This window comes from Ascaphus truei, chromosome 6, assembly GCF_040206685.1.
Source record: "Ascaphus truei isolate aAscTru1 chromosome 6, aAscTru1.hap1, whole genome shotgun sequence".
Lineage (NCBI taxonomy): Eukaryota > Metazoa > Chordata > Amphibia > Anura > Ascaphidae > Ascaphus > Ascaphus truei.
In genome coordinates, this window is record NC_134488.1 from 109,520,985 (window position 1) to 109,547,839 (window position 26,855).

The window sequence follows — 26,855 nt, forward strand, 5'->3', positions numbered from 1 at the left end:
GTATCAGAGATACAGTCACAAAAAGCTATCAGAATACAGGTCCAAATGTACACAGTCTGAGTGGCCAATATTCTAGCTCAGCTGGCTATTTACAGTACAATCTTCTTACTGCTTATCTAAAAGTGGCCACATAGCTGTAATGTATGAAATCTTGTCAATTCAATTGATATATGCAATAACGCTGATATAGATAGAACTCCTTAAAAACAAGCTTTTGTATCGGTTCGAGAAAGTCCACATGTCAAATCGCTCCCTGCATTCTGGTCCTTCTGAATCTTAATTATATCAAAACACGTGCGATCATTTCCCTGGGCAATACTGTATTTATTTTGCCCTCAGAGCCTTTCTAATCCCTTTCAGTCCTCAGAAGAAGATCAGACACATACATGTCGCACACTCTGCATTTAAATATCAAACTTAGATTTAAAGTGATATAATGAACACTATAACGGCAAAAAAACGCACATATATATTATGTAAGAAAACGACCTAAACGATGTAGTGCATTGGGAAATTATTGCATGTAATTGTAACTCTTTAAACAATTCAAAGGATTGAAATGCTTTGTCACAAGCCTACAGGGTAGATTCTATATGTGCCAAAGTGCCTGACTGGGCCATTTTCCATTGCCTTAAATAGGGCATTTCGGCCAAAACCAGTCCGATTGACCGCTTCGGCACATATGGGATCAGCCCCTTATTTTCAACCTAGTGATAGATGTGCATGAAAAACCCTTGAATAAAAGGCTCTTCCTACCTTCTTCACTCTGCTGGTCAGGGGAAGAGTCAGAGTCAGAGGACGATGCCACCTCTTTCAGCCATTTTTTCCTCTTCTTGGGTGGAGGTTCTGCTTTCACTCTTGCCTGTTTCTGTTTGGGTTTCAGCGCAACTTTCGGTGGTAGCTCTATCTTCTCTACTTTTTCAACTTTGACGTGTCTTTCCATTTTCTCTGCTCTTGATGGCTTCTCCGTCTTCTCGATTTTATCATTTTTTGCCACTTTTTCCAGCTTTGGTACCTTTTCCATCTTTTCTAACTTGGCAATTTTTTCTGGCCTCTCTGACTTCTCCATTTTTGAAGGCCTGTCCGTCCTGGTTGTTTTGGAAGATCTCTCTGACCTGGTAGCTTTTTCTGGCCTCTCTACCTTTGCTGGTTTCTCGGTCCTCTCTACCTTGGCTGGTTTCTCGGTCCTCTCTACCTTGGCTGGTTTCTCAGCCCTTTCTACCTTGGCTGGTTTCTCGGCCCTCTCTACCTTGGCTGGTTTCTCGGCCCTCTCTACCTTGGCTGGTTTCTCTGTCTTTTCTACCTTGGCTGGTTTGTCGGTCCTCTCTACCTTGGATAGTTTCTCTGTCCTCTCTACCTTGGCTGGTTTCTCTGTCCTCTCTACCTTGGCTGGTTTCTCTGGCCTCTCTACCTTGGCTGGTTTCTCTGGCCTCTCTACCTTGGCTGGTTTCTCTGGCCTCTCTACCTTGGCTGGTTTCTCTGGCCTCTCTACCTTGGCTGGTTTCTCTGGCCTCTCTACCTTGGATGGTTTCTCGGTCCTCTCTACCTTGGCTGGTTTCTCTGTCCTCTCTACATTGGCTAGTTTCTCTGCCTTGGTTGGTTTATCTGCCCTCTCTACCTTGGTTGGTTTCTCTGGGCGTTCAACCTTGCCTCCTTTCTCCGAGCGTTCCACCTTTGCGGCTTTGTCTAACCGATCCACCTTGGTGGGTTTTTCGGGTTTGTTCACTTTATCAGGTCTCATACCCTTTTCTTGCTGCTCCTCTTTCACTGTCTCAGCCTTTTCCAGTTGTTCCACTGGTTCTGCCTTTTCTGGTCTCCTTGCTGGTTCCCTTTGCTCTTGTCTTCTAAATGGCTCTAGTTTTGCCACCGGTTCTCCTTTCTCTGGCATTTCAACTGCCTCATCTTTCTCTGGGTTTTCAGCTGGTAGGGCTGGCTTCCCTACACACTCAACCATCTCTGCATTTCCTAAAAGCTCAGACTTCTCTGGCTTTATCATAGGTTTAGGCTTTTCTAGCCTTCCAGCAGGTGCTGCCTTTTCTGCTTTTACAAGAGCCTCAGCCTTCTCCGACTTTAATACTGGGGTGGACCGCTCTGGGTTTATCACTGGCTCGTCCTTCTCCAACATGACCATAGGCTCGATCTTTTCTGGTTTTGCAACAGGCTCCATCTTTTCTTCCAGGAGAGTTGGCTCAATCTTCTCCGGCTTTCCTGCTTGTCCCATCTTTTCTTTCCTCTCAACTGGCTCAGAGATTTCTTCGCTTCCCATTAGATCTTCCTTCTCGATTCTCCAAAAAGGATCAGTCTTCTCAATCTTTCCCATTGGCTCGGCCTCTTCGGCCTTTTCCACTGGCTCGGTCATTTCCGTATCGCCCATATAACCGTTGTTTCCAAGATTTGTCAAAAGCTGTTCTTTTTCAGGCCCTTCCTCTGCATCACATCTTTCTGATTTCTGGATGACCTCTACTGCTTCCTCAGCTTCGACCATATCCATTCTCTCCACTTTTTCGGTTTTCTCAGTCCTCTCTCCTGCCTCAGTTCTACCCAATGCCTCCAATTTTAGTGACCGTTCCGGCTTCTCACTTTTTTCCGGCTTTGTGATCACCACAGGACTTTTTGCTCCGGGGGCTTTTGACTGACTGTGTCTCCTGTGTGAGAAATAAAGTACGGGGTTTAAAACGGTGTCTTGATTCCTGGGTGATAGGAAACGCAAAGATCAAATTGCATGTAAAAAAAAATACCAAAATAGATTATTCACAGATTCAAACTCAAAGTGAATCCACTATTCTACTTTTCAGTATTTGCACTTCATGGCATTTAAAGACTGAAGGGGTTATGTCAGCCACCAGCACCTGGCCAAAAGCAGAGCTTAGTAGCCACATACATGCTTATTTTGCTTAGGAAGCACCAATGCTTGTCTCGTTAACCTTATAGATACAGCCCTGTCTAATGCATATACAAACAATGTTTGCTTTAGCTGATTTAAATATATATTCGAAATCACCACTATTGTACAATGGCTAAGACTTGGCTCCGTAATGATCCCTGCAACATTGGTTCTTGATGAGTTTAAGCTGTCAACTAAACCCCTTATTAAAGTAGTATGTGTGGTGTATAACTTAGTAGCTGCTGTTGTAATCTCTGAAGTTAGTGGTTATGGCTTTAATTTAAAAACGCTTTTTAATGGATCTTAAATATACGTTTCATGAATGTTCATAAGAGGAAGGCTTGTATTTAATCTGTAACCGTCAGTGCAGTTCTGTGCGCGTTTCAGTTCTTGATGTATAAATGCACACCAAAATGATAAGTCAGTGGTTTCCAACCTTTTTTGGGTTTAGGGACCCTATGTGAAATTCTGAGGAACCACAACCCTCTCTAATAGCGCGTCAGAATCCGATGCATTGTAAGGAACCCCAACCCTCTCTAATAGCGTCTGAGATCAGATGCATCGTAAGGAACCCCAACTCTCTCTAATAGCGCATCTGAGATCAGATGCATCGTAAGGAACCCCAACTCTCTCTAATAGCGCATCTGAGATCAGATGCATCGTAAGGAACCCCAACCCTCTCTAATAGTGCGTCTGGGATCAGATGCATTGTAAGGAACCCCAACCCTCGCCAATAGTGCGTCTGAGATCAGATACATTGTAAATTCTTCTGTATTTAATACAATTTTCAAATCACCAGAACATTGCAGGGAACCCTTTAGGGATGCCAGGGAACCCATGGGTTCCTAGCAACCCCTGTTGAAAAACACTGTGTTAAGTATACATATGTAAACCTATCCATTGCCATGAGCCTATGTAGATTATATTGGGGTTTCCTGCAGACACTTGCAGTTGAATGGAAGAAATACACAAAAGAAGAAACACTGAAGAACCCGGTTACCTCATGGTTTGGAGAGGACGGTGCCATGGTTTCTTAGAACACACCCTCACATAGTCCTTTTTGTTGATGTTCTCCAGGAATTTAACGTACAGACGCTGGTACCTATTCTTGGCATCGCCAAAATATCCCAGATACTAAACAAAGTAGAGGATCAAACAGAAAAAAGATGAAATGCTTTAATGAAAGCTGTAATATGGAGGACGTGCCATTATTAAGATATACGGAAAACAAAAGCAAGAATACAAATTCACTTTTATTGGATACATATACCGGCTAATGCAAAGATCTGTTGACGTTTACTCGGCTACATTGCTTCACCAAGAACACACCTTGATCACTGCCAACTGTATCTGAGGATCAGTGTGAAACGTTTGCCCCCCCCCCCCCCCAAAAAAAATGACAGAACTAAAAACCATTTGACAGCTTGTCTATCCGGGCCAGTATCAAGAGAAGCACGAGCTGGGAGAGTCGCTGATCTGTGAAGGTTACTAGAAGATAGACAGAGTATTTTTTAACCACCCACCATGTTACTTAACCGGCCACTTACATTGCTGGTGGCGCAGAACTGGCGCTGCCCGTCTTTGATTTCGGGAGTGAATTTTTGCAGCAAAGCTTTTTGAACTCTCCAGGTGGGGGGCGGCTCTCGTCCTGTTTGCAGGGCGAGCTGAGGCAACAGGGGAGATACGGTTATCGGTTTACACCTCATATTCCACGCGCATGCAAAGTGAAGAATAAACATGCATGCAAATCATGTGAAAAGGTGCTTAGCTACGGTGACCTCTTCTTCACCAACATCTGGTTAAAGAGCACAGAGAAATCATGCACAAAAACAAAAATGTTGCCTCTTACAGCACTAAAAGGAAAGACTGTGCCAGAGAGGAACACGGATATTGAACCATTTTGAAGCCAGTGGTTCCTGCTGGTCACTAATCAATTCCTGCCGCTCACTAATCAATTCCTGCCGCTGCCATATGGAAAACACTTCTAAATCATTTCTCTGAAGCTGAAACATATATGTCGGAGCAACAATTCCTTCTGCAGTTGTGCTACCGTTAGGGAAGGGGTTCTCCTGGCCAGTCCTCAAGACCCCTCCCCCCCCCCCAACAGGTTAGGTTTTATGGGTATCCCTGCTCCAGCACAGCTGGCTCAATCAGTCCCTGCTTCAGCACCGGTGGCTCAGTCTTTGACTGAGCCACCTGTGCTCACGCAGATATATCTTTGAAACCTGACCTGTTGGGGATGCTTGAGGACAGGAGTGGAGAACCGCTGCGTTAGGGTGACCTTCCTAAGAGCATTTAAAGCACAAATAACAATAGCTAATAAAGGGGGGCGGGAACTCAAAGCCACTCGTGGATAAGTAAATCTCATACACAGGGAACGTCTGGATCCACATGTAACAAGCGTCCCGCCGATTATATTTCATACAGAGACTGACATTTTAACACAATACATGAGAAAACCAGAACACATATCCATCACCAACTTTTAATTATAGTGCTGCGGCAATTAAAATATATTGCACTAAAGGAAACTGGTCCGACCCTTCCTTAGTCCACTACACTACTTCCTTATACACTACAAAAAGCACCCAGGCAAATTCAATATGACAACATTTTTGAAGGAGAATGACTGTAAAATACTTTTTTGGTAACTTCCCCAGAGTTTGTGCTTTTAGTTGGCACATGTATTTTCAGCGACCAATTTATATACATCTTCACTGTTCAACTCGGAGGCAAAAAGATCCTTTATTCCTTATACATAGAAGAGAGAAGAGGCAGGCACCCGGGGAAACAGCAAGGAGACGGGCTTCACGAAGCACCGTAGCGGCGTGAAACACGTAGGGGGGAGAACATGGGGACTGCTCGTCCTACGTGTTTTTCAATAAAGCCCTTTTTTTTTTTTTTCTGACGTGGGTTTTGACCATCAATCATTGCCGTTTCCTTGCTGTTGCTCTGGATGCCAGCCTCTTCTCTCTTCTCTCTCATCCACTGTGATCCAGGACCCACGCTACCAGGAAGAGTGTGGGAGGTCTCATTGCTGTAGGGGCTGCCTGCACGCAGCTGCCAGGACGGGACCGTCGCAGCTACCGCACATCCCCACTACCCGCTTGGATCAGCATTACGGGATCGGGGTGACCAGGACAGAGGTAAGAAGAGATCTATTCCATGCCTCTGGGTCCCTCTCCCTCTGCGAAGCGGCATCGCATTTACACCTTTCCTCAACACGGCACTAACACACACAGACAAGACTGTGTGTCAGCATTTCCCCAGAGCGCAAGACAGCAGCACATATACCATTCTTTATCCATAGCCTGTTCGTCACACCATATGACTGTCACTGTTCCAGCAACATCTTGTTGTCACATGATGCTGCTTGTGGTCAGTCAAAGCTGTATTATGTTAACTTTATATTGTGTACAAAACACAATTTAATAATAAAAAATAGAAAAATGTTTAAAAGCACAAATAATTTAGCTTAACCTCAGGAAAGTTGTTTGGGGCAAGAACCCCCTTTCCTATTTGGATATGTAGATCTTGGATCTGGTCTCCTGTACACTGGATATATTGTACAGTACAATAGAACACTGAGTAGCATTGTCCTGTGTGTGTGTATGTATATAGCGCCATCCATATACACACCGCGTCACAGCAGTAATACACCGCATAATCATACAACGTAATGGGAATAAGCACTTCAGACATGAAACAAACATTAGGAAAAGGAGTCTCTCCCCCGAAGAGCTTACAATCTAAATATGTACACATACAAACGTATTTATATAGATATACACACATCATCCCAGCTGATCTTATTGATGGTCCTTCTAAATAAGGGCGTGTGTGCTTTGTTCTGTACCTTTAAAGCTTGAATATCTTCCACTCGGATAACAAACTCGTCCCTCTCCCGGAAGATACCCTCCCCGCCGCTCTCCACGTCCTCCTCATCCGTCTCTCCGCAGATGGCTGCTGTGTCCTGCTTCTTGGCGAGGTGCAGGGGTCTGGAGTCCTCGGGCTCTTCCTGCTCAGGAGAAGCCTGGGCAGGGGGCTCCTCTGGTGGGGGAGCGGGAGCTTCTTGTGGAGAGGGTGGTGATGCAGGTGCTTGTGGCTCCTGCTGTGATGAAGGTTCAGATGGCACTGGGCTGGCCACCTTCTCCTCTACTACTGTGGTCCCTCAGGAAACAAGAAAGAAAAGAACTCTAAGGATTTGTTTGGCAAGAGGTGGCTATTAAATTACAATCCTCTCTGGCAGCAAAGTTTAAAGTTCAGTCCATCCAAGCAGGACGTTAAAAGGCAACAGTAACAAAAATATGTACTTGCAAATGGAGTAAAAAAGACTAAATTACAGTGCACAGTATAAGCCTGCTCTTTCAAATGCATACATGAATATGTATGGTATTGCACATTAAGGTTACCCCACTAGTGGAGAACGGAATGTAGTTCTAGAAAAAGCATCCACTGACCTGTGCTTTCCCCTTCCTTGCGGTCAGTGGGGTCGTAGAGTGCGGAGATAGCCGAGGAGATGCTCTTTTGCAGGTCCTGGTTCTTGCTGACTGAGTCCTCCTCGTCTGAAGAGAAGGAAGGCAGGGTTTCCAGGTTCCGCTTCAGCTCGTCATCCAGCCGCTTGCAGGGGCTGGTGCAACTCATCACCAGGCTGTCGTTCTCCGCAGAGTCCAGCGTCCCAGAGAGCATTTGAGAGGCCATGCCAAAGGAAGTCTGAGCGGCCTGCTGTGCAGAGCCAGATGGTTGTCGGTTCTTTGAGGGGCTGGTGTTGGCGGTGGGCAGCTGCTGCCTCTTGCCAGACTTGAGAAAGTCGAGGAAAGAGGCCATGAAGCCTGATTTTATTTCTGGCTGCTTTTCCTCTACCTCCTTGATCTTCTGCTTGATCTTCTCTCGTGTCTGGCAGTTGTCCAATGCATTTTCCTGAGGAAGAGGCAGCATTTCAGCTTGATCCATCTGCAAAGTATCATTCCCCTTTGGCACCTGCAGTTTGATCTGGCAGTGGAGACAGGAGAATACACAGTAAGACGACACAATGCTGGTGTACAGAAGAACCATTCCATTTACCAGTTCCTACTGAAACAAAGACAGTAAAATCCCCTCCCCATTTTGTATTGCATATAAACTACTGAAGGATGTAGCAATAATTTAGTGCATGTGGATAATGTACCATTAGTAGTGGAAACTAGTGTAGTACCGGGTAGTGAGTTTTGAAAAACAAAAACAAAAACGGGTAACGGGTACCCGGCCAAAATCAATACTTCTACCCAGCCGGGTACCTGGTTTTTCACTTACCTACAGGGTGTCGGCGACATCTAGGAACAGCAGCAGATGTCCTGTGGCAGTGGCAGCATCGGAAGTGTCTTCAGCCAGCGTGGACAGCAGGAATACATTCCACAGCACCGCAGCAGGTAAGTAGTGTGTGTGTGTCAGCCGGCAGGGAATCATGTGACCGGAGCAGGAGCGTTCCTATTCGACAGCCGTCTGTCCAATAGGAACCCTTCGTCTCCTGCTCCGGCTGAAGACACTTCCGATGCTGCCACCGCCACAGGATCTCTGCTGCTGTTCCTAGATGTCGTCCGTCGCTGGCTGAAAGGTAAGTAATAAAATTATTTTCAGCTACCCTGACATTACCCGACGCCGGTGTTACCCGGCGCCACTTCTCAGTTGCCGGGTCCAAGTAATGTCCGGGTAGCTGGAAATGTGCCGGGTAAAGCCGGGTACCGGGTAATCGGTACACAACTAGTGGAAACATAACCGTTCCCCAAAGGAGATTAAAACCATTTCCATTTAAGCATAAAGTCATTATCTCATTTACTTATCTTTATTACTAGTTTGATTTTCGTCTACTTCAAAAATTAAGATTGTACTTGACTTTAAACAAAAGTTTATTCTAGTCCTTTTAAAAGTACTGATTCTGTAGGGCTTACCTTTAGTGGTTTTAGGGGCTCCATTACCAAACTTTCCCGTCCTTCTTCTGCCATTTTCTTGCCTCTCCCTCTCCCACGTCCACGCGGCTTTTTAATACCATCATGTCCCACCCCGTGTGGTTCTACAAGTGGTCTGATCCTCGGCCTACCCCTGGGCCTTGGGGGACCGTCCCTCTTGGGTTTGGTGGGCTTCCTGCCTCTTCTCTTTGGGCCATCCATGTTATTGGGTGGACAGAAGTCAATATCCCCCATCGGGCTTATGTTAGGCCGAGTGCGGCAGCTAGAGATGAGATCTGGGAGAAGGTCAGGCAATCGACGACTATTTAATCTGATATCTGCAGGGACATCTTCCTTGTCTTCATCATCTTCGAACTCGTACTCCTGGGCGTAGTTCTTCTTAGGCGGCTGAAAAGAGGGTTCCCGCTTCTTTAGCAGGTGGAACGATGATGTCTTGAGAAGTTTTTTGGGTTTGGAAGAGCAGAAGATGGGCGAGGTCAAGCCAGGTTTCACCTCTGATTGCTGACCATGACTAGATTGAATCAGGCCCAACTGTTCAGTATTAACAGTTGATGGCAGCTCATGCTTTACAGATACAGAATCCAGACCCAGGTGGACGTTCTGTTGATTGTCGTTACTTTCAGAGGTGCAGTAGCCCGAATAGCCTTGGTTAGCCTGCATCATTTCATAGCTGTTCTTCATAGCCTCATTTCTGTCCATGCCCTGAGAGCCGTCATCACCACAGCCTGTCTTAGGAAACTCATCATTTCCACAAGGAGGTGGGCAGAACATATCCTCCATTCCAGGGAAAAAGCTTCTCTCCTCATCCTGTAGAAGAGAGTCTGGAAAGCAGATAGAAGTTAAAGGAACAAAACGTTGCTTGGATCCTTGAGGACTTGGGCTATCAAACTGATCCTTGGGCTCCATCTGAGCTTGAGGTACCTGCTGGGAAGACTCAGCATCCAAGCGCAAGGCCTCTCCTCCATCAGGCATGAGGTGCTGCTGAGACTGCGAACCAGTCTGGCCCAAATGGGTTTCTAAATTTAGGTCAGGCTCCAGGAAGTCCTGGATTTCTTGTGGCCGGGATAAAGCTTGCATTGCGTCATTTTGGGGAAGTACCTCCATGCCCTCTGATTGAAGGGACGCTTGCATCCTCTCAGGTTGCATTTCTGCTTGCATTCGCTCTGACTGTAGCTGTGCCTGGAGCCGAGGAGATTGCTGGTCTGCTTGGATCTGGTGGGACTCCATTAACTGTGCCTCCATTGACTGGGAGCGAGAGTGTACATCCATAGACTGTGAGCGGACATGGGCTTGCATTTGCTGTGACTGCAAATGGGCCTCCAAAGCCTGTGACTGCAGCTGCATCTGTAGCTGTGGGGATTGTGCTTCAGCTTGGATCCTCTGCGACTCCAAAAGGTGTACGTCCATGGGTGTATGGGATTTTCTCTGATGTGCCTGCAACTGACTCTGAGTGTGGGTAAGAACAGACTGCAGGAGTTGTGACTGCTGAGTGGTGGGCTGGTGGGTCAGAGAGAGTGGCATATCAGGAGAGTTATCCATCATCATTGGAGTGCCTTGTTGACTTCGAAGCATACCATGAGTCTCCATAGATTGGCTCTCGGCCACCATTCTATGGGCCTGTGATGAATGCTCAGGAGTCTTTTGAAGATACGAATGAGCTTGATTCAAGTCTTTATTTGAGTTGTCCATGTGCGGAAGATGCTCCACTGACTTTTTGATGTCCTGAGTAAAGGAATCCATGGGGCCCGTCTGATGGCTGTAATGGACAACGGATGTTCCCAAGGACTCTGGAGTTGACCTTGTATTAGCATATTCTTTATGACGGTCACCTTTTTTCTTGTCTTTTAAGCTCTGCAGAGACAACTCCAACCCTTGGTTGTCCAAGTTTGAATTAGTCCTTATAACACTTTGTAGGTGATACCGCTCCTCTGTTTTGCTCATCTCGTAGCCCAAAGACTTGCTGGATCTTTCCTCACACTCCCCTAGACTTTCAGAGGAGACTCGCGGTGGGCTTTGAGACTGTAATAGGTGCTGAATGAGAAAGTCTTCATCGTCTGTCCTTTCTGTGGAAAGAAGGTCTGAGTCGGATTTTGGTTTGTTGTAGGAGGACGTTCTTTCTAAGTTGGGCTGGGAGTTCTGATAACTCTGTGAATGAGAAGCCTGCATGAAAGAGGGTGAGAGCACTGACGTCAAATACTTCTGAGACTGTCCAGGGGAAGCTACACTTTGAGAGCGGCTTGATGTAGGGGACTGCAAAGGACGAATTATCTGAGATGGGCTGACCGACGAATAACCAATGGACTGAGCATGGCTGGACATTGCTGGGGAATGACCAGTACTGTAGCTGAGAGAAGGGCTTGCAGTTGGTAAGCCTTGGGAATGAGCGGGAACATAACTCTGAGCCTGGCTGACAGACACATGTGGCTCTGTCTGGACACTGTAACTAGAAATCTGACCCACTGATGACAACCCCTGCAACTGCTCTGGGGAGTAGGTCTGGTTCTGGCTTACACAGGTCTGCAGACCTTGTGACTGACTAGAAGTATAGCTCTGAGACTTGCTCCCGCTGGTCAGATCTTGGGCTTGGCTGGATGTAAAGCCTTGTGACTGCGTGACAGCAGAGAGGTTTTGGGACTGAGTTACAGAGTAACTTTGTGACTGGGACATTGAAAGGAGATTTTGAGGCTGTCCTGGGGAGTAAGCCTGAGACTGGCTGGCAATAACAGAGCTGGGCTTTGGAGTGGAGGAGGAGTAATTGTGTGTCTGTCCAGTAGTAGCAATGCTTTGGCACTTTGGAGTGGCGGTGGATCGGGGTGTCTGCCTGGAAGCAGAGTAGCTTTTGGACTTATTGGAAGAGGAAGAGGTGGAATAGCCGGGGGACTGAATAATTGGTCTGTAGCTCTGAGACTGCTCTTGGCGGGCTTGGGAGTTTTTCTGCTGTGACCCCTCGCTGCTAACTGGTGACTGGTCTCCCAAAGGGCTGCAGGACAAAGTGGAACGATGCTGCATTTGCTGGTAGCTTCCTCCGCAACTCAGGTAGTGTTGCAGTGAGTGTGCAGCAGCTGCAGCAGAGGGAAGCTGGGACTGGGCACTGGAGGGCCGCTGGTAGTGCTTAATGACGCTGTCCTGTCGGGGCATGGCCCTCTCAATAGAAGAGGCTGAAGAGCTGGAGAACACAGAGGCATTGTAGAGCTGGGACGTTTGTTCTGAAGGACCCAAGGAGGAGGAGAGCAAGTTGAACTGGGAGGGAAGGTGACGGGAGGCAGATTCTTGGGCACTGCGGTAGGCCGAGCTCTGAGATGGTAACCCGGACCCCAAAACAGTGCTGCCAAGACGATCAAAACTCAGGGACGAGGGAACTGTGGATTGGGAGGATTTAATATGCAGCAGAGGATCGTGAGGCGAAAGGAGTCCATTTGAAGTGGGACTGAAGGTGGCATCCTGAAGTGTCAGGGAGGAGGTGACAGGGAAGCTTCTACCACTGAAAGATGCTGGGTGTTGATAAGCAGAAAGGGCAGAGGATGATGGAAATGTACCAGCTCCAGATATAAACAGCTCTGCTGGGGCAGGGGTGTGCATGGCTAGAAGACAAGAAAGAACATTCAAAGGCATGAGGCATGATACATATAGAGCATTCAATGGATGCTAAATAAACTAGCGATGGCATGAAGAGAAGAAATGAACACCAGTGGAAAACAACCATATATCTATATAATATTCAACTTTATCGCCTAAACAGAATATGGACACATATATGTCCCCTTAACCCGACAACAAATGGTAATCAGGCAACTGGAAGGTGCTGTTTACATCACAGGTAACATTTTCCCCAGATTAATCACCAAAGTATTACGTGGTGATCTCCATGATTCGTGTGATCCAAATTAGCACTTCTTAGTAGTTACTTCTTTAAAGTAGTTGGCACAGCTATTAATACATGTCAATACCCAAACGTTGGTTATGTTTTGGGGCGTTCTGTGCAAAACAAAAAATGGTAGTACCTGTCTGCCATGAGGGCGTGCGAAACTGGGAAAGCAAGGAGGAAGCAGAGGGTCCTGGCTGAGGGGCTCGTGATTCCAGGGCAGAGATGAGGTTCATGACCGAAGCGTCCTGAGAGGCACTGCTGGCATGATGGAGACCAGTCTCAAACAACCCCGACAATCCTGAGAGAGAGAGAGCGGAAGATGGTTAAATCCTTTTACTACCAAGGGCCACTGTTGGACATGATGTATGATCAAATAACTATACTTTCATAATGACCATTACCGATAATGCAATAAGGCCCTTGGAATAGCAGAGCAACCTGTGTGTTTGGAGTTCCGGTGTAACAAGTGAACAGGTTCCCCCAGTAACACGAGTTGTGGTCCAGGAAGGGCCATGTCAATTCTTCAAGTTAAATAGTTACATAGTAGATAAGGTTGAAAAGAGACAGAATGTAAATTTCACCTGGTTATATTATTCCAAGGCTTAACCGGCCGTCAGGCTATATCTAGGGCACCTAATAGCGCTTTTGTGTTAAAGCAGCATTTTATGCTACCAATTTTTTAATTTTATTATTATTTTATCTGAATTGGAGGCCCGGGGATCTACTGGTACCCCCGACCCGGCACTGGGCAGAATATGTGCCGGACAAACACAAAATGGATGTATGGTCAGGGCTCGGCCAGGCGTTTCATAGAAAAGCTCCAGTTCAGGCAAGGTTTAGAAAGAAAATCACATCCATTTAGGGGGCACAGCTGCTTTAAAATCTCTCTCTTAATTTGTTTTGCTGTGATACATTTAGTGCTGTTTTGTTTTTTTTGCCCCAGTAATATAGGAGCCAATTGGAAGTGTTCAATCTGCTATACAGAAAGCTGGATAAAATACACAAAATAAAATCGATGATTTGACTTTATCTTACATAATATACGTTGTGGTGGGTTAAAAGTGACAAAAACCCTCCACCGTGCAGTATACAGCAAATAAAAATATCACATGTGAGCACATTCGCAATGTCTGAGACAGGTCTGCAACCCTGCTTTTCATCATTATCTCCCAGCACACACTGCTTCTACTGCAGCAAGGGATTGTGGGAAATTACATGCAACTGAGCACAGAGTGTCACCTTTTGCTTCAAATCCATTGCAACATGGATACCTATGATCTTATAAAATAAACTAGCCTAATTAACACAAACATGCATTTCACTTAAAAATATGTTAGGGCCTAAAATCTTTAAATTAAAGAAATGGTTATTACAAGACTGAGCTTAATATTTCTTTGTATATAAAAAAAGACAAAAAATATTTACTTTTGTAAATGTTAAAAAAAATCGTATAAAGAAGATACTTGGAAATCAGTTCGAAGAAACATTTTGTAAGCACATAATTAATGCAGTTCTTGTGCAAAAAAAAAAGATGGCTTCGCTTAATTGCGTCTTTATAGTCTTTGGATATTTAGCACAGCTCTGGGATTAGAATGTACAAATCAAATAAATACAGGTTGATGGTGTATTTATTGCTTGTTTACATGCACTAAGTCTAAAAAAACAAAAACAAATGCTAAATGAAAATGCACCAGATTTCTTGAAATGTGCCTTTTTACATGGACTTCCCTATCCAATGTGCTTCCCTATGATAGAGATCTTGCTTCCATTCACCTGTATGAAGCTGTGCTGTATAGCACAGGGAAGACGGCTCACAGCATATTACATAGGGGGCCTATGCAGAACCGATTTTAAACTGGCAGTGACTAGGGCAGGGGTGGGCAACGTCAGTCCCCAAGGGCCACCAACAGGTCAGGTTTTCAGGATTATACCTGCTTCACCACAGGTGGCTCAATCAGTGGTTTAGTCGAAGACTAAGCCACCTTTGCTGAAGCAAGGATATCCTGAAAACCTGACCTGTTGGTGGTCCTTGTGGACTTGAGTTTCCCACACCTGAGGAAGGGGCTGAGTTACTAATTAAATCTTTTACATTTACAAAATCGGATGCAAAATGAAGGTGTTTTTTTTTTTACAAATGATCGTAGGCCTCAAAACTACTTTGTGTGACAAAAATCTACTAGAACAGTGGTGCGCAAAGTGGGGGGCACGCAAGATTGTCTGGGGGGGGGGGGGAAGGGGGGGGCGCGGGTGTTACAGAGGCCCCGTGCTTCCCCGAAGGCATTTAAAATAAATGCCGGGGATCGCGTGAGGCCTATGTAACTGGTTTACTTACCTTGGTTCCAACTACGCATCTCCATGGCAACCACGGGGTCATGTTTCGTCACACAACCCCGCAACGTCATTTGACGCCGGGGCCATGCGCGAGCCGGAGGGGAGAGGAGAAAGGGGGGCGCATGAAGATAAGTTTGCGCCCTCCTGTACTAGAACATTGCACAATGAAGTGTGAATCTGCCCTCAAAATGAAAAGGGAAAAGCAAAACCACTCTGGCCAACAGCAAAACGTTGCCCAATAAGAACATGAAACGGGAATATTTGGGTGTTATGGAATAGTTGGCATAATTACTCAACTTTCTTTACTGTTTATTTATCCGCTCTTTGGGGATTACTGGCCACACCAGCTCTAACCACTAATCCAGGGGTGGCCAACTCCAGTCCTTCAAGGGCCACCAACAGATCAGTTTTTCAGGCTACCCCTGCTTCAGCACAGGTGGCTCAATCCTTCTGACTGAGCCACCTGTGCTGATGCAGGGATATCCTGAAAACCTGAGCTGCTGGTAGACCTTGAACGACTGGAGTTGGCCCAGCCAGCACTAACCTATGCATTTGCACCACACCGGTAATTTGCATGTCACTAGGATATGGTCTGGTTGCCCAGACGTGATCTGGTTTGGAGCCAGGAGGAGAGCTTTGAGAAACACTGGTTATTTGGATCATATCCACATATTTATATTCAGGCACCTGATACACATTATATGGGTACTTACTTTACTATCGTTTTAAAGGGGATTGTGTTTGTATTTCTGTTCTTATGTGAGCACTTTATTAGCTTAATATAATGAGATTATTGAGCGGTAGTGTACATACTTAGCCACTCTGAAGAGGTTACATTAGGATCACAACACGCATCAGGAGATTCGGTCCAGGTTTGAGCCGTACTAATATTTTGGGTTATATCTTATACAAGGCTGGGGGAGGGTAGCAGAGAGGGTAAAATAAAATGGGGGGGGGGGGGGCATACAGGGCGACCATCAGCACTGGGACGTCAGGAGTCCATATTAACACAAGCATAAAATAACCTAATAAGCGAAATAATACAGATCAGTATGGTTATTACACCTCAGGGCTTGTGTGGTTACACATGGATTGTAGTTTGTTAGTATATTTGATCTCTATCCCTAGACACCGACTTTTAATTGTATCCCCAGGTCTGTTCTACTGGTGGAACACTCATTTTTTTTAATGACCCAGTGAAAGAATTGATATGAACTTTTAATATCAGTTTTGTAGTTTTAATGCTAAAAAGATGACATTTTCAAGAAACTTTCATGTTGAGAACCCGGACATGGCGAGAATGTCTTAAGAAAGTCAGAGCATTCCGAGTATACATTATTATTTCGACCTCTTCCACCAGAAAGCCAACGTTTGGCGGTGAAACTGGAATTCGTTTTGTTTACAGTCTCATGGGACAGTCACCATATTTACCCAACAAAAAGGTAAAAGGAAAAAAAAACATGGAAAGATGGAGGATACAAAGTGACCTCGGAAAGAGTGGGACCAACCCCCCACACTGGGGACAACCCCGGGGACAACCCTGGGGACAACCCCGGGGACAACCCCTCCTCCCCCCAACACCAAGCATTGATGTAAGGTGAATGTGTCTCTTACCTGCTGGGTGGTGGTTGGTAGCATAGCCTTGCAAAGGGTGCGGTGTTCCATAGGCTTGTCTGTGCAAAATATCTGTTTCGGGGTGGGAGCCTCTTGAGGTTCCATAGACCAAACTGAAAACAAACAGACAAAGGGAGAGAGAACATTAAACTTGTTATTTGGTGGTATTATTACGACAGCAATAGGGCTGCCCACCATAACTTGGCTAAGTCGGTAGGCTGATCATCAACCAATGCAAATACAGACCCCCGTCTTTTGAACGAAGACACATGAACTGGTTAATGATATTGTATTGCAGCCTTTACCCAGCCGGTTGAAGATATAAGAAAATGCTCACGATATTTGTATGGAAGGCTTTTATGCCGTATTAAATAAGAAAATGATGGGGATGTAGAGGGAGCTGTGCAGGTATCTTCTAGTTGCTCTTCCATGGTCCTTCCAACTGTAACGAGCGTGAAATTTTTAGGAGCCACTCATGGCAAGTCTCTTTACTTAAAGGACCAATCCACCGTAACGTAACTCCATTTTGTTATGGGGTTGGAACCAGGCTCCTCAAGACACCAGCGTTATTTTCAGCTCATGGGACCTTTTGGTTCCTGGGACACTTACTGGTGAAGTTACTGGTATAACTTCCTGGTTTTTAAAGAAGATTTAAATAGACATCCAGTAGGAAGCCACAAGCAATGATGGTGCAAGCTTTCTATAAGCCCAGGATTTGACAGCCATTTTGTTTACCCTGAGCGAGATTTAAACCAGGTAACTTCCCCGGTAAGTATCTTGGGAACCTTGGATTAGAAAACCAATGAATAGGAGGAACTGCTCTTTCTAACCACTTATACTTACTCTTCCAAAAATGTTAATGACTTTGTCAAATATATACAGAACCCCTATAAGCTCATATTGAACCCCCAAAATAACCACATCTTTTGAATAAAAATGGTCTTTTAGTAGTTTAACTCTTTGGCCAAAGTGTCGTAAGCCCTTGAGCCCCTCCAAGGCAGACCACGTCTCAAGGGTCCCAACACTAATATAAATTCTTAATAACCTGTACATTACCAGGAAGAATGATTTATAATAAATCTGTCAAAATTAGTTGCATAGTTGTCAAATGTCGGGTGTTTTTCCCTCGTTTCTGCACATCACACACATCGAAGTTACACAAATGCTTTATAAGCGAATTACCAGCAGCTTCCAAGAAGATGAAGTGATGGTAACAATGTCATAGTGGTTCAAGGTCCTTTATTTCAGAAGCTTGCAGCAACAAACAGCCCTTCCAAAAATGTGAGCGAGAGAAGAACGTTTCTTAGTTTGGTGGTTTAAACTCTTCCAAACAAAGAAAACTAAAATATAGTGCTGGCGAATATTTTATATTGGGTTATGAAGCAGGTAGTTTCCCACGTGTAGCAAGCATGTGACCTGCCAACCATCCAACGTCCCAGCCATTGAGTGTCAGCAAGACATGTCATTCCGGTTTTACACATTCCATTCCAGTTTTGGGGCTCACAAGCCAATGAAAACCTTGTAGTTTTATTGATGCTAAATAATAATAATAATAATAAAAAAACGAAGCAGAGAGCGTAAGAGCTGTTATTCCTTCCCATCTCCTCTATATATCCACGCCCATTGCTCTTTAAGTGGAATGGTGGCACATGATTTTTATTACTATTTATTTTAATAAACCACGCAGCATTGCCCAAAATGATTCTGCTGGGGGGGAAAAAAAACCCACAAAGAACAGGCACTGGGAATCAAACCAACGCCTCCCACTTCAAAGACAGCGCTGTTACCCCTGGTCACTACATTATCCAGAGTCCCAAAGTTCCACTCGTTATTGTAACGGATTAAGACATACTGCACTTGGAGGTATTCGGATTTAATCACGATCGCACAGTGTGGAAGTGGCACGTGCAAGAACAAGAACCATTCGCTTATGAATGCAAGGCCGCCATGCTAATCGTCATGCCAACCATCCTATTCTTGTGATTTAAAGGTGCAGTTCCACCCAGGAGCAAAATGAACTAACGGCAATGTCCTGTTTAAGAGGCTAAATAAAGATAATCGGCCCCGATTCAAAATAAAATAAACAGACATGTATATTGAAATATATATATATTTTTACTTTTAGGACTCCGTGCCTCAGCTTAATATACAGTTCTCTCGCGACCTCACTGCGACCGGCAATATCTCAGCCTAATCAACTTGGTCCCAAATGTCGCTGTACTAACCAAAATGCTTTACGAGCTTTACCTAATCTCTTAGCGATAAGTATCTGTAGCTGTATCTCTCTATAAAGGTAAATTGTTAATGTACATGTTTAACTTTGCTCATTTGTGTAAACTTGTTAGCTGAAGAGATAACAATAATTATCAGATCAGTATCTTCTGCTTTCTATGTATATCCAATCTTATTCTTCACAAGAAGCAAATTAATACATTTTGTTTTTACCTTAAGGGCGATTGCATCTTTCTATTGAAGTTACTTAGGATGGTGGAACGGTCACACGGCTTTTTGTGTCTGCTATGTGGGATTGCACCTATAACAGTGCAGGATACACAATAGCCTACTGCCAATTATTCCCTTTTAATGAAGAAACAATCTCAGCCTGAAACACAATGCAGCTCTGAGTTGCAAAATAACCTTTTTTTTGCCGCCCACAGTTAGGCTGCGCATATAGTGCCTGCGATAGCAACGGTGACGTCACGCTGCGGTCGCTGGAAAAATCAAATTGACTTGCTTCTATTATATGCATTTTTGTTTTGCCGCGACGTCGCTGGCACTATAAGCGCAGCCTTAGTCTGCACTATGACCACACAACCATATCTAAAGCAGCAAAACCCTCCATTGAACACGGGGTCTAAGAAAGGGATGGGGGCTTCCAGAGAGAATTCATTTTTGTTTTAAAATGTTCCACCCCGTTCACAATCACCGACGTACTCATTGCCTGTTTACTGTCTGTGGCCATTGTAAGCGCCTGAAAACGCCAGAAGTGACGGCGGTGAAAATTCCCAGATTGGGGCGCTGATAGTGGTAAGATAGGAGGCCCGGCACTGGGACGCCTGCAGTTAAAACAATGCTAATAAAATGATCCAGCAGCACAGATTGCTGCTTTCAATACACTGCTGCACTGCACCGGTCTTATACAGAGAGAGGGAGTGAAACAAACGTGTATTATACGCAGCGGAGATGGTGAAATTGAAGCTTGCAAATTATCAAGTCATAAGCGGTTGAATGATTGATGAATGATTGATGGATGATTGATGGATGAGTGATGGATGGATGAGAGGAACAGGTGAGAGGGACGGGTGAGGGACAGGCGAAGGACGGACGGATGAGTGATGAAAGTGATGGATGGGCATGATGGATGGGTGGGTGATGATAGGTGGGTGAAGGACGGGTGGGTGAGGGACGAGTGAGGGACGAGTGAAGGACGGATGGATGTGTGATGGAAGTGATGTATGGGTGAGATGAATGGGTGGGTGAAGGAGAGGTGGGTGAGGGAAGGACGGGTGGGTGAGGGAAGGGCAAAGGATGGGTGGATAAGTATTGGAAGTGATGGTTGAGTGATGGATGGATGGATGGATGAGTGAGAGACGGGTTAATGGTGACGGCACATCTGATTAACACTCCAGAGTATTTTTGCTGAAAGGAGAGAGAGAGAGAGAGAGAGAGAGAGAGAGAGAGAGAGAGAGAGAGAGAGAGAGAGAGAGAGAGAGAGAGAGAGAGAGAGAGAGAGAGAGAGCGAGCGAGAGAGCGAGAGAGCGAGAGAGAGATAGAATCAGAATATAGTGTATTAGAGATCAGAAGAATGCCATTTTAAAGTTGTAAAAAAAAAAAAAAACAACAGCAGCAACTACAGAAACCAATACTGTATCATGACGTTTGTATGAACCGGTTCACCTGTCAGGTGGGCAGAGAAGAAACGAACACTATGATCCTCTACACGGCGTGACTCAATGAGGCATTAGGGGTACTCATTAAACTGCGTGCGGCTATCGCAGAGAAACTGTAACTGAATTCAATGGGAGTTTCTGTGCGGTCGTGCCCCAATCGGCACTAATGCCGTTTAATTAATATTATCCCCTTAGTCCCATACATGCCGTGTATGGTCTCTAATGTTGTCTGAGAACATACACCGGACCTGGAATCTCTGGGCTGTAACTAGATTGTCTGGGTCAGTTGGGACGAGTTATGTTTGGGCAATATGTTTTATCTAAATTCTCAGGGTTTCATCAATTATTGTTTTTCTTAGTTCTGTGAGTTTGAGAATGTCCTCTTTAGATATTTTACATGGGTTGGTTTCCTATTCTGCTGCTACGAATAACTGGAGCTCTTACGCCTTTAATGGGGACTTGTTCAACTTTTAATTATTCATTTGATCTAATAAGTGTGCTTCTTTTACATCTATTTATCGTGATTTGAGGCATTCCCCCACAAACAGCTACATCATGAACATAACCACCTTTCCATTGTCATCAGGTTGATGAACCGGTCATGAAAATTCATAAATGGCACGCTGATCTTTTCACGGTTAGATACATGATTATTTAACGGATAAATTACACTGTTACAAGGGAAGAACACTCGAGGTTTTGGTCCTCAAGCAGGCCTGTGCTTTTGTATTCCAGATTGTAAAGGGTTCTGTAACTTGGGAGACATATATAAGGCCTCGGGCATGGTGCCTCGGGCCGCGCTGATCTGCGCTCCTGCTCTGCCTCGCCTGCTCAAACTGGAGCTTATTTGTGTCCTGGCAGGCGAGGCAGTGAGCGCGCTTTGGGGGCGGGGAGGAGGCGGGACGACGGCGTGTCGGAGGCGGAACGGAGGTGTGGCGGGAGGCGGGGCTAGTACCTCGCTCCCATTGGATGTGAGCGGTCACGTGACCGCTCCTCCACTCCCCTGAGCGGCAAATTTTAAACTTGCTTGTCTGCTCAAAATATCTGAGCCTCCGCACGCATGGTGATGACAGATGACAGATGACAGATGCAGGGGGTAAGTGCATCTGCTCAGCGCGGCTCAGCACGGCCTACTGTACCATGTCCCAGGCCTTAGAATAAACTATTAATAATCCTATCAAAACAGCATTCGTTGGTTGCAAAGCAGTATTCTAAATAGGCCCCGTTTGTGGATTCCGATCTCATTGTTTTCACATCACTTTCCTATGTTACACTGTTACACCCCGAACTTCCTCTTGTATCTGCGTGTGTATCCTTATAGGTGCAGACCGTCTCGCCGGTCTGTCACAACAAAACACAAACATCCTGATCATCGCACAATGCAATGTCCCACAAGTAAGTGTTTTTTTTTGCATAAATATCAACCCCATTGCTGCCAGAGGGTAACCTCATATTCTTCCAAGGCCATTATTTGGAATTGTCTGAGAAATGGTTTAGAACACTGTCCCCAATCATTGCAGCTTTTCAAATCTCTGCTGCATTCTCTGTGTGTTAGCCAGGGCCCTCTAACCAGCGGCTGTGAAACAGGTTGTATTCTGGTTGTGTAGTCAGTGTGTTTTTACACAGTTTTTTTGGCCTGGTGTGGTTCTGCCTAGTTACTTTTTTTTTTTGCCCTTGGAGGGAAGCAGGGGGTTTCCGGAGCAGAAATTAACATGATTCAGCTCCGGGGACCCCTTGCTTCATGAAAGAGACTTTAATATTGGATTGCACCTTTTATATGAATATTTATCAAAACTCGTCTTTATATTGTAATGCTTAAAATGAGTTGACAAGATGTTGCATGGTTGAGTAAAATGCTAATCAGCACAATGGGCTTTAATCAAACACTTCTACAACAATTTACCTACATCTCTCAAAATGGCCTCCTGTCCAAGTTCTTTCCAAACTTCGGCCGTTTCCTACTTCAAAGGAGCATTTCATGAGGTGGGGAGAAATGCCCAATTATTGGGAACCAGCGGGTTCCCCGAGCTGAACCGCCTTCAGTTCAGCTCTGGAGACCCCCTGCTCCCCGAGATACACACCTCCGAAGGTGTCCCTGTTCTTCCACGCAGGTTTAAAAAGGTCCCACTACTGGCCTGTGTGACGTGGGACCTTCAAACCGCCATAATATTCACCCTAAAGCGCACAGTAACGGTGGCAGGTATCTCGTGAAGCAGGGGGTCCCTGGAATAACATTAACACAGCTATGCTTTGGGGACCCCCTACTTCAAACCAAGTACCAAAAAAAAGCCAAACAAAACCTAGGCGAAACCACACCAACCACACCTGTAAACATGTTTGTACCTGTAACTTATAATGTTGTCAACGTATTATTTTGTACCCAGGACTAACTTGAAAACATGAGATTTTTTTCCTGGTAAAATAGTTTAGAAATAATGACATTTGTCTTGGGTGAAGAAAGAGGTATTACTTCTTCCTCTGAAAAGGACCATGGTGGGGTGTACAATGACGTGGAATCTCTCTATACGCTTATAACCTCCCACAGCCACGTCAACCGCAAAAAAGAAATGATAGTCTAATAATATATGTGATCCCCTATGTCACCCAATACAGTACACAGTAATACCCCAAGAAAAAAGTTGCTATCCACACTGAGTTTTTCCATTGTCTTTTATGTGGGTTAAAAGAGCATTAGGATATGACACTGGGGAAATGGAGATACACATTTGTGGAGCCCAGAGAAATGTTTCTCTGGTGTGTATTCTTCAAAGAGAAGATGATGTGACTATGTGGAAGCGTGCATCATACCCTGCAATAATTGGCATTACTAGTGGCAATGCACCTACAGCTGCAATGCTACGAGTTAGCTAACCTATGTAAAAACCACAGCCCCACACAGGAAGTCCCAGGTTGCAGCTGTAAAAACAGCTGCCAAGCATAAGCCACCAAGGGCCAGGTACAAGCCTGCAGAGCCCTGGTCCTACAAGCAGCTGTCTTAGTAGCTATTCGTTTTGTACGAACGCAAGGGGTGGTGAATCACAGCACCAAAAAAACGCCATCGTAGGAGGCGATAGCGAGGACTGCAAGAGATTTGGCCCAGGGATTTCAGATCGCCCACCCAAAAAAAGACCCACTCGCAACAAAATGAAATGCGTGAAGTACCAGCCAGTCATATGCCAACAGAGACTTAAATATGGACCTCTTTTACCCATTCTCTGCTGTCGGAGAAATACACTGCAGGGAACTTATGGGAATAATGACTCGTCTTTGGAGCTCACCTGCGTTATTGGTATTATTCCAATTTATTTACGGAGGTGCACACGGTAGCTACATTTACAGTGCTAGTGTGCCCGACTTGTACAAGCCTGCGAAATATTGCTTTAAAGCTCCTTTGACCACATTTGACATATGATCTCCCAGTCAGGGCTGTTTTGTAGAGGATCTTGGGGGTACAGGCCTTCTTTAGCAATGGTGCTCAAACTATGGCGCCTGGACCCCCAAGAAGTATTGGTCCCTGAAGAATTTCAAATATCCATTCATGTTTCTCTCTTTGGCAATCTGAGCATATTATATCTGTACTTCAAAAGCTGGTTATATGCAGGTCCAGTGTTTTTTAAATATTTATATATTAATTATATATGTTAAACATAAGTATGGTGTCCTCCAAACTATTATAAACACTGAAGTCGTCCTCTGTGTGGGAAAGTCAGAGAACTTTTGAGTAGTGCGAGTAGGAAACAATTAGGATATTAGGAATAAGAGTAAATAATTTTAAAGCTGAATTATTCATTATTAGTTTAGATATATATTTATTTTTCTTCCCTACAAAAACACCACTGATTAAGCCCTATTTATTCTCTAAACCACAAGGGGGAGGGAGAGAGGGGGGGAGGGAGAGAGGGGGGGAGAGAGAGAGGAGGGAAGAGAGAGAGGAGGGGAGAGAGAGAGGAGGGGGGAGAGAGAGAGAGAGAGAGGAGGGGGGAGAGAGAGAGAGAGAGGAGGGGGGAGAGAGACAGAGAGAAAGGAGGAGAGAGACAGAAAGAAAGGAGGGAGAGACAGAGAGAAAGGAGGAGAGAGACAGAGAGAAAGGAGGAGAGAGACAGAGAGAAAGGAGGAGAGAGACAGAGAGAAAGGAGGAGAGAGAGGGGGAGAGAGAGGGGGAGAGAGAGAGAGAGAGAGAGAGAGAGAGAGAGGGGGGGGAGGGGGAAGAGAGAGAGAGAGGGGGGAGGGGGAAGAGAGAGAGAGAGGGGGGGAGGGGGAAAAGAGAGAGAGAGGGGGGGAGGGGGAAGAGAGGGGGGGAGAGGTAGAGGGGGAGAGAGGTAGAGGGGGGGAGAGGGAGAGGGGGGAGAGGGAGGAGAGAGGGAGAGAGAGGGAGAGGGGGGGTGAGGGGGAGAGAGAGAGGGAGAGGAGCGGAGAGAGGGGAGAGGAGAGAGAGAGCGAGAGAAGGGGAGGGGGGAGAGGGGGGGGGGAAGGGGAGAGGGGGAGAGGGGGAGAGGGGGAGAGGGGGAGAGGGACCTTTTAAAATTAATGCCTTTAATTTAAAAAGGAAGAGCACAGTTGGCTTGCAAAAAAAAAAAAATAATAATAAGTTGTGGTAGTCCTGGTATGTAAATTAAAAGCAGTAGTACTTAGTACCACTAGGGTACCACCACACTGTGCAATGGAGATGACATTAACATGCTAAATATTACCACGTTAGCACACATGGTGGAGTGCCAGACCCTATGACATAGTGACTCTGCCCTGAGGCACCCAAAGGGTTAAAAGAGCAACCCAAGCAATATCCCACATGTGTTTTTTTTTAAATAAATCAGTCCTGCAGTATTAGTGAATACGGACTGCATTTTTCTATGTTAAAACTCAACTCTTAATGCCATTTTTAATTTTTTAATATAATGAGCATCCTTTGATTTCTGTAGCAGGTTTAGCCCACCTCCCCAGCGTTGCAAGGCCCTTGTAACACTTTCCTGTTTGGGATAATTTGTTGCCAATGTTCCCAGCAGTTTGAGCTGCAAACTGCAACAATAGATAATGTTACCTTAGTAATATAAGAATACATTGCAGCAGCTGAGTTAGGCCGAGCTTATAGCCCCGGAGCTGCTGCTGCGTGCGTGTCAGGCATACTTCTGTAATTGGCTATATCAGTTAGCCAGGAGCCTGCGCACCTGCAGGCAAGAGGCGCGTTGACGTCAGCGTCACGTCAGCTGATTCAGCCAAAGCAAGAGTGGAATGTATGAGCTTAGCCTTACGCCGACTTAAGGATTGATTGAAATGAAAAGGCAGCCATTTAGTGAACCCTGGGAAGCAGGATCTCTGCTGCTCGATCACGGGAGAACCAAATCGATTTGCAGCTTAGGTCATTCGTTTTCAATAAAGGTCATCAAAGGCTGCATATATTAAAACAAAATACATTTGATTTTTTTTTTTTTTTAAGTGGCTTGGATTGCCTTTAAGGGTACAAGCGAAACAAAAGAACTGCACAGACACTGCATACCCTCCACCTGCGCCAATTTAGCTGATTCAGCGCCAGTTTTTAGGGTTCTTGAACTAATTAAGACCAGCTGTACCCATTTCTGCGTGTGTGTGTGTGTGTGTGTGTGTGTGTGTGTGTGTGTGTGTGTGTGTGTGTGTGTGTGTGTGTGTGTGTGTGTGTGTGTGTGTGTGTGTGTGTGTGTGTGTGTCAAGAAAACAGACAACATTTTATTTTTTTAAAGGGAAATCTTCCTCCTATGGAGTGTGTAAATATGTACAATTAAAAACAAAAGGTTGTGTCTGTAAAATGCTATGGGTGTATTATAAACTGCATATAAACAAGCTCCTCGCCCCTACCACATGCAGCACTTATCTGAGATCTGACTCCAAAAGACTGCTCATGGTCCCAAGGTTCAGCAAAGTATCCGGCCGTTCCTCCTTCTCTTACCGTGCACCCCAAAACTGGAACAACCTACCGGAGACTCTCACAACGGCCACCTGTCTAAACTAAAGCTGTCTCACATTTTAATCTGTAACTGTTACATACGCCCATAATATATATTATCTTTAACTCTGCATGCAATGTCTTGTATATAATGTGTAGCCCTGTTCACTTATGTAACTGTGTGTTTTCAACCAGGTATTATTTGTCATCATAACTCTATGCCCAGGACATATTTGAAAATGAGAGCCAACTCTCCATGAATAATTTCCTGGTAAAACATTTAATAAATAAATATGTTAAAAGGACTTCATAAAATTCACTTGTTTTGAACTAAATTGTCCTTATTTCACATGCTCCATATTGGAGGGGCTGACACAGTAAAAAGGACTACAAAACAAAAATAAAACCA

General features: G+C 45.1%; 1 protein-coding gene across 2 annotated transcripts in view; it reads right to left on the reverse strand.

The window, feature by feature from the left end:
• The window catches only part of PRR12 (proline rich 12), a 70,017-nt gene that overhangs the window by 19,155 nt on the left and 24,007 nt on the right, over positions 1–26,855 (reverse strand). Inside the window, exons 2-9 of one of the 2 annotated variants that reach the window (XM_075605749.1) lie at positions 16,640–16,752; positions 12,831–12,992; positions 8,812–12,410; positions 7,345–7,876; positions 6,741–7,045; positions 4,432–4,548; positions 3,885–4,018; positions 757–2,645 (exon numbers count right to left, since the gene is read on the reverse strand). In XM_075605749.1, the coding sequence (XP_075461864.1) occupies positions 757–2,645; positions 3,885–4,018; positions 4,432–4,548; positions 6,741–7,045; positions 7,345–7,876; positions 8,812–12,410; positions 12,831–12,992; positions 16,640–16,752 (6,851 nt within the window). Of the gene's footprint in view, positions 1–756; positions 2,646–3,884; positions 4,019–4,431; positions 4,549–6,740; positions 7,055–7,344; positions 7,877–8,811; positions 12,411–12,830; positions 12,993–16,639; positions 16,753–26,855 lie in introns of both variants that reach the window. The other variant, XM_075605748.1, reaches the window with a different exon arrangement.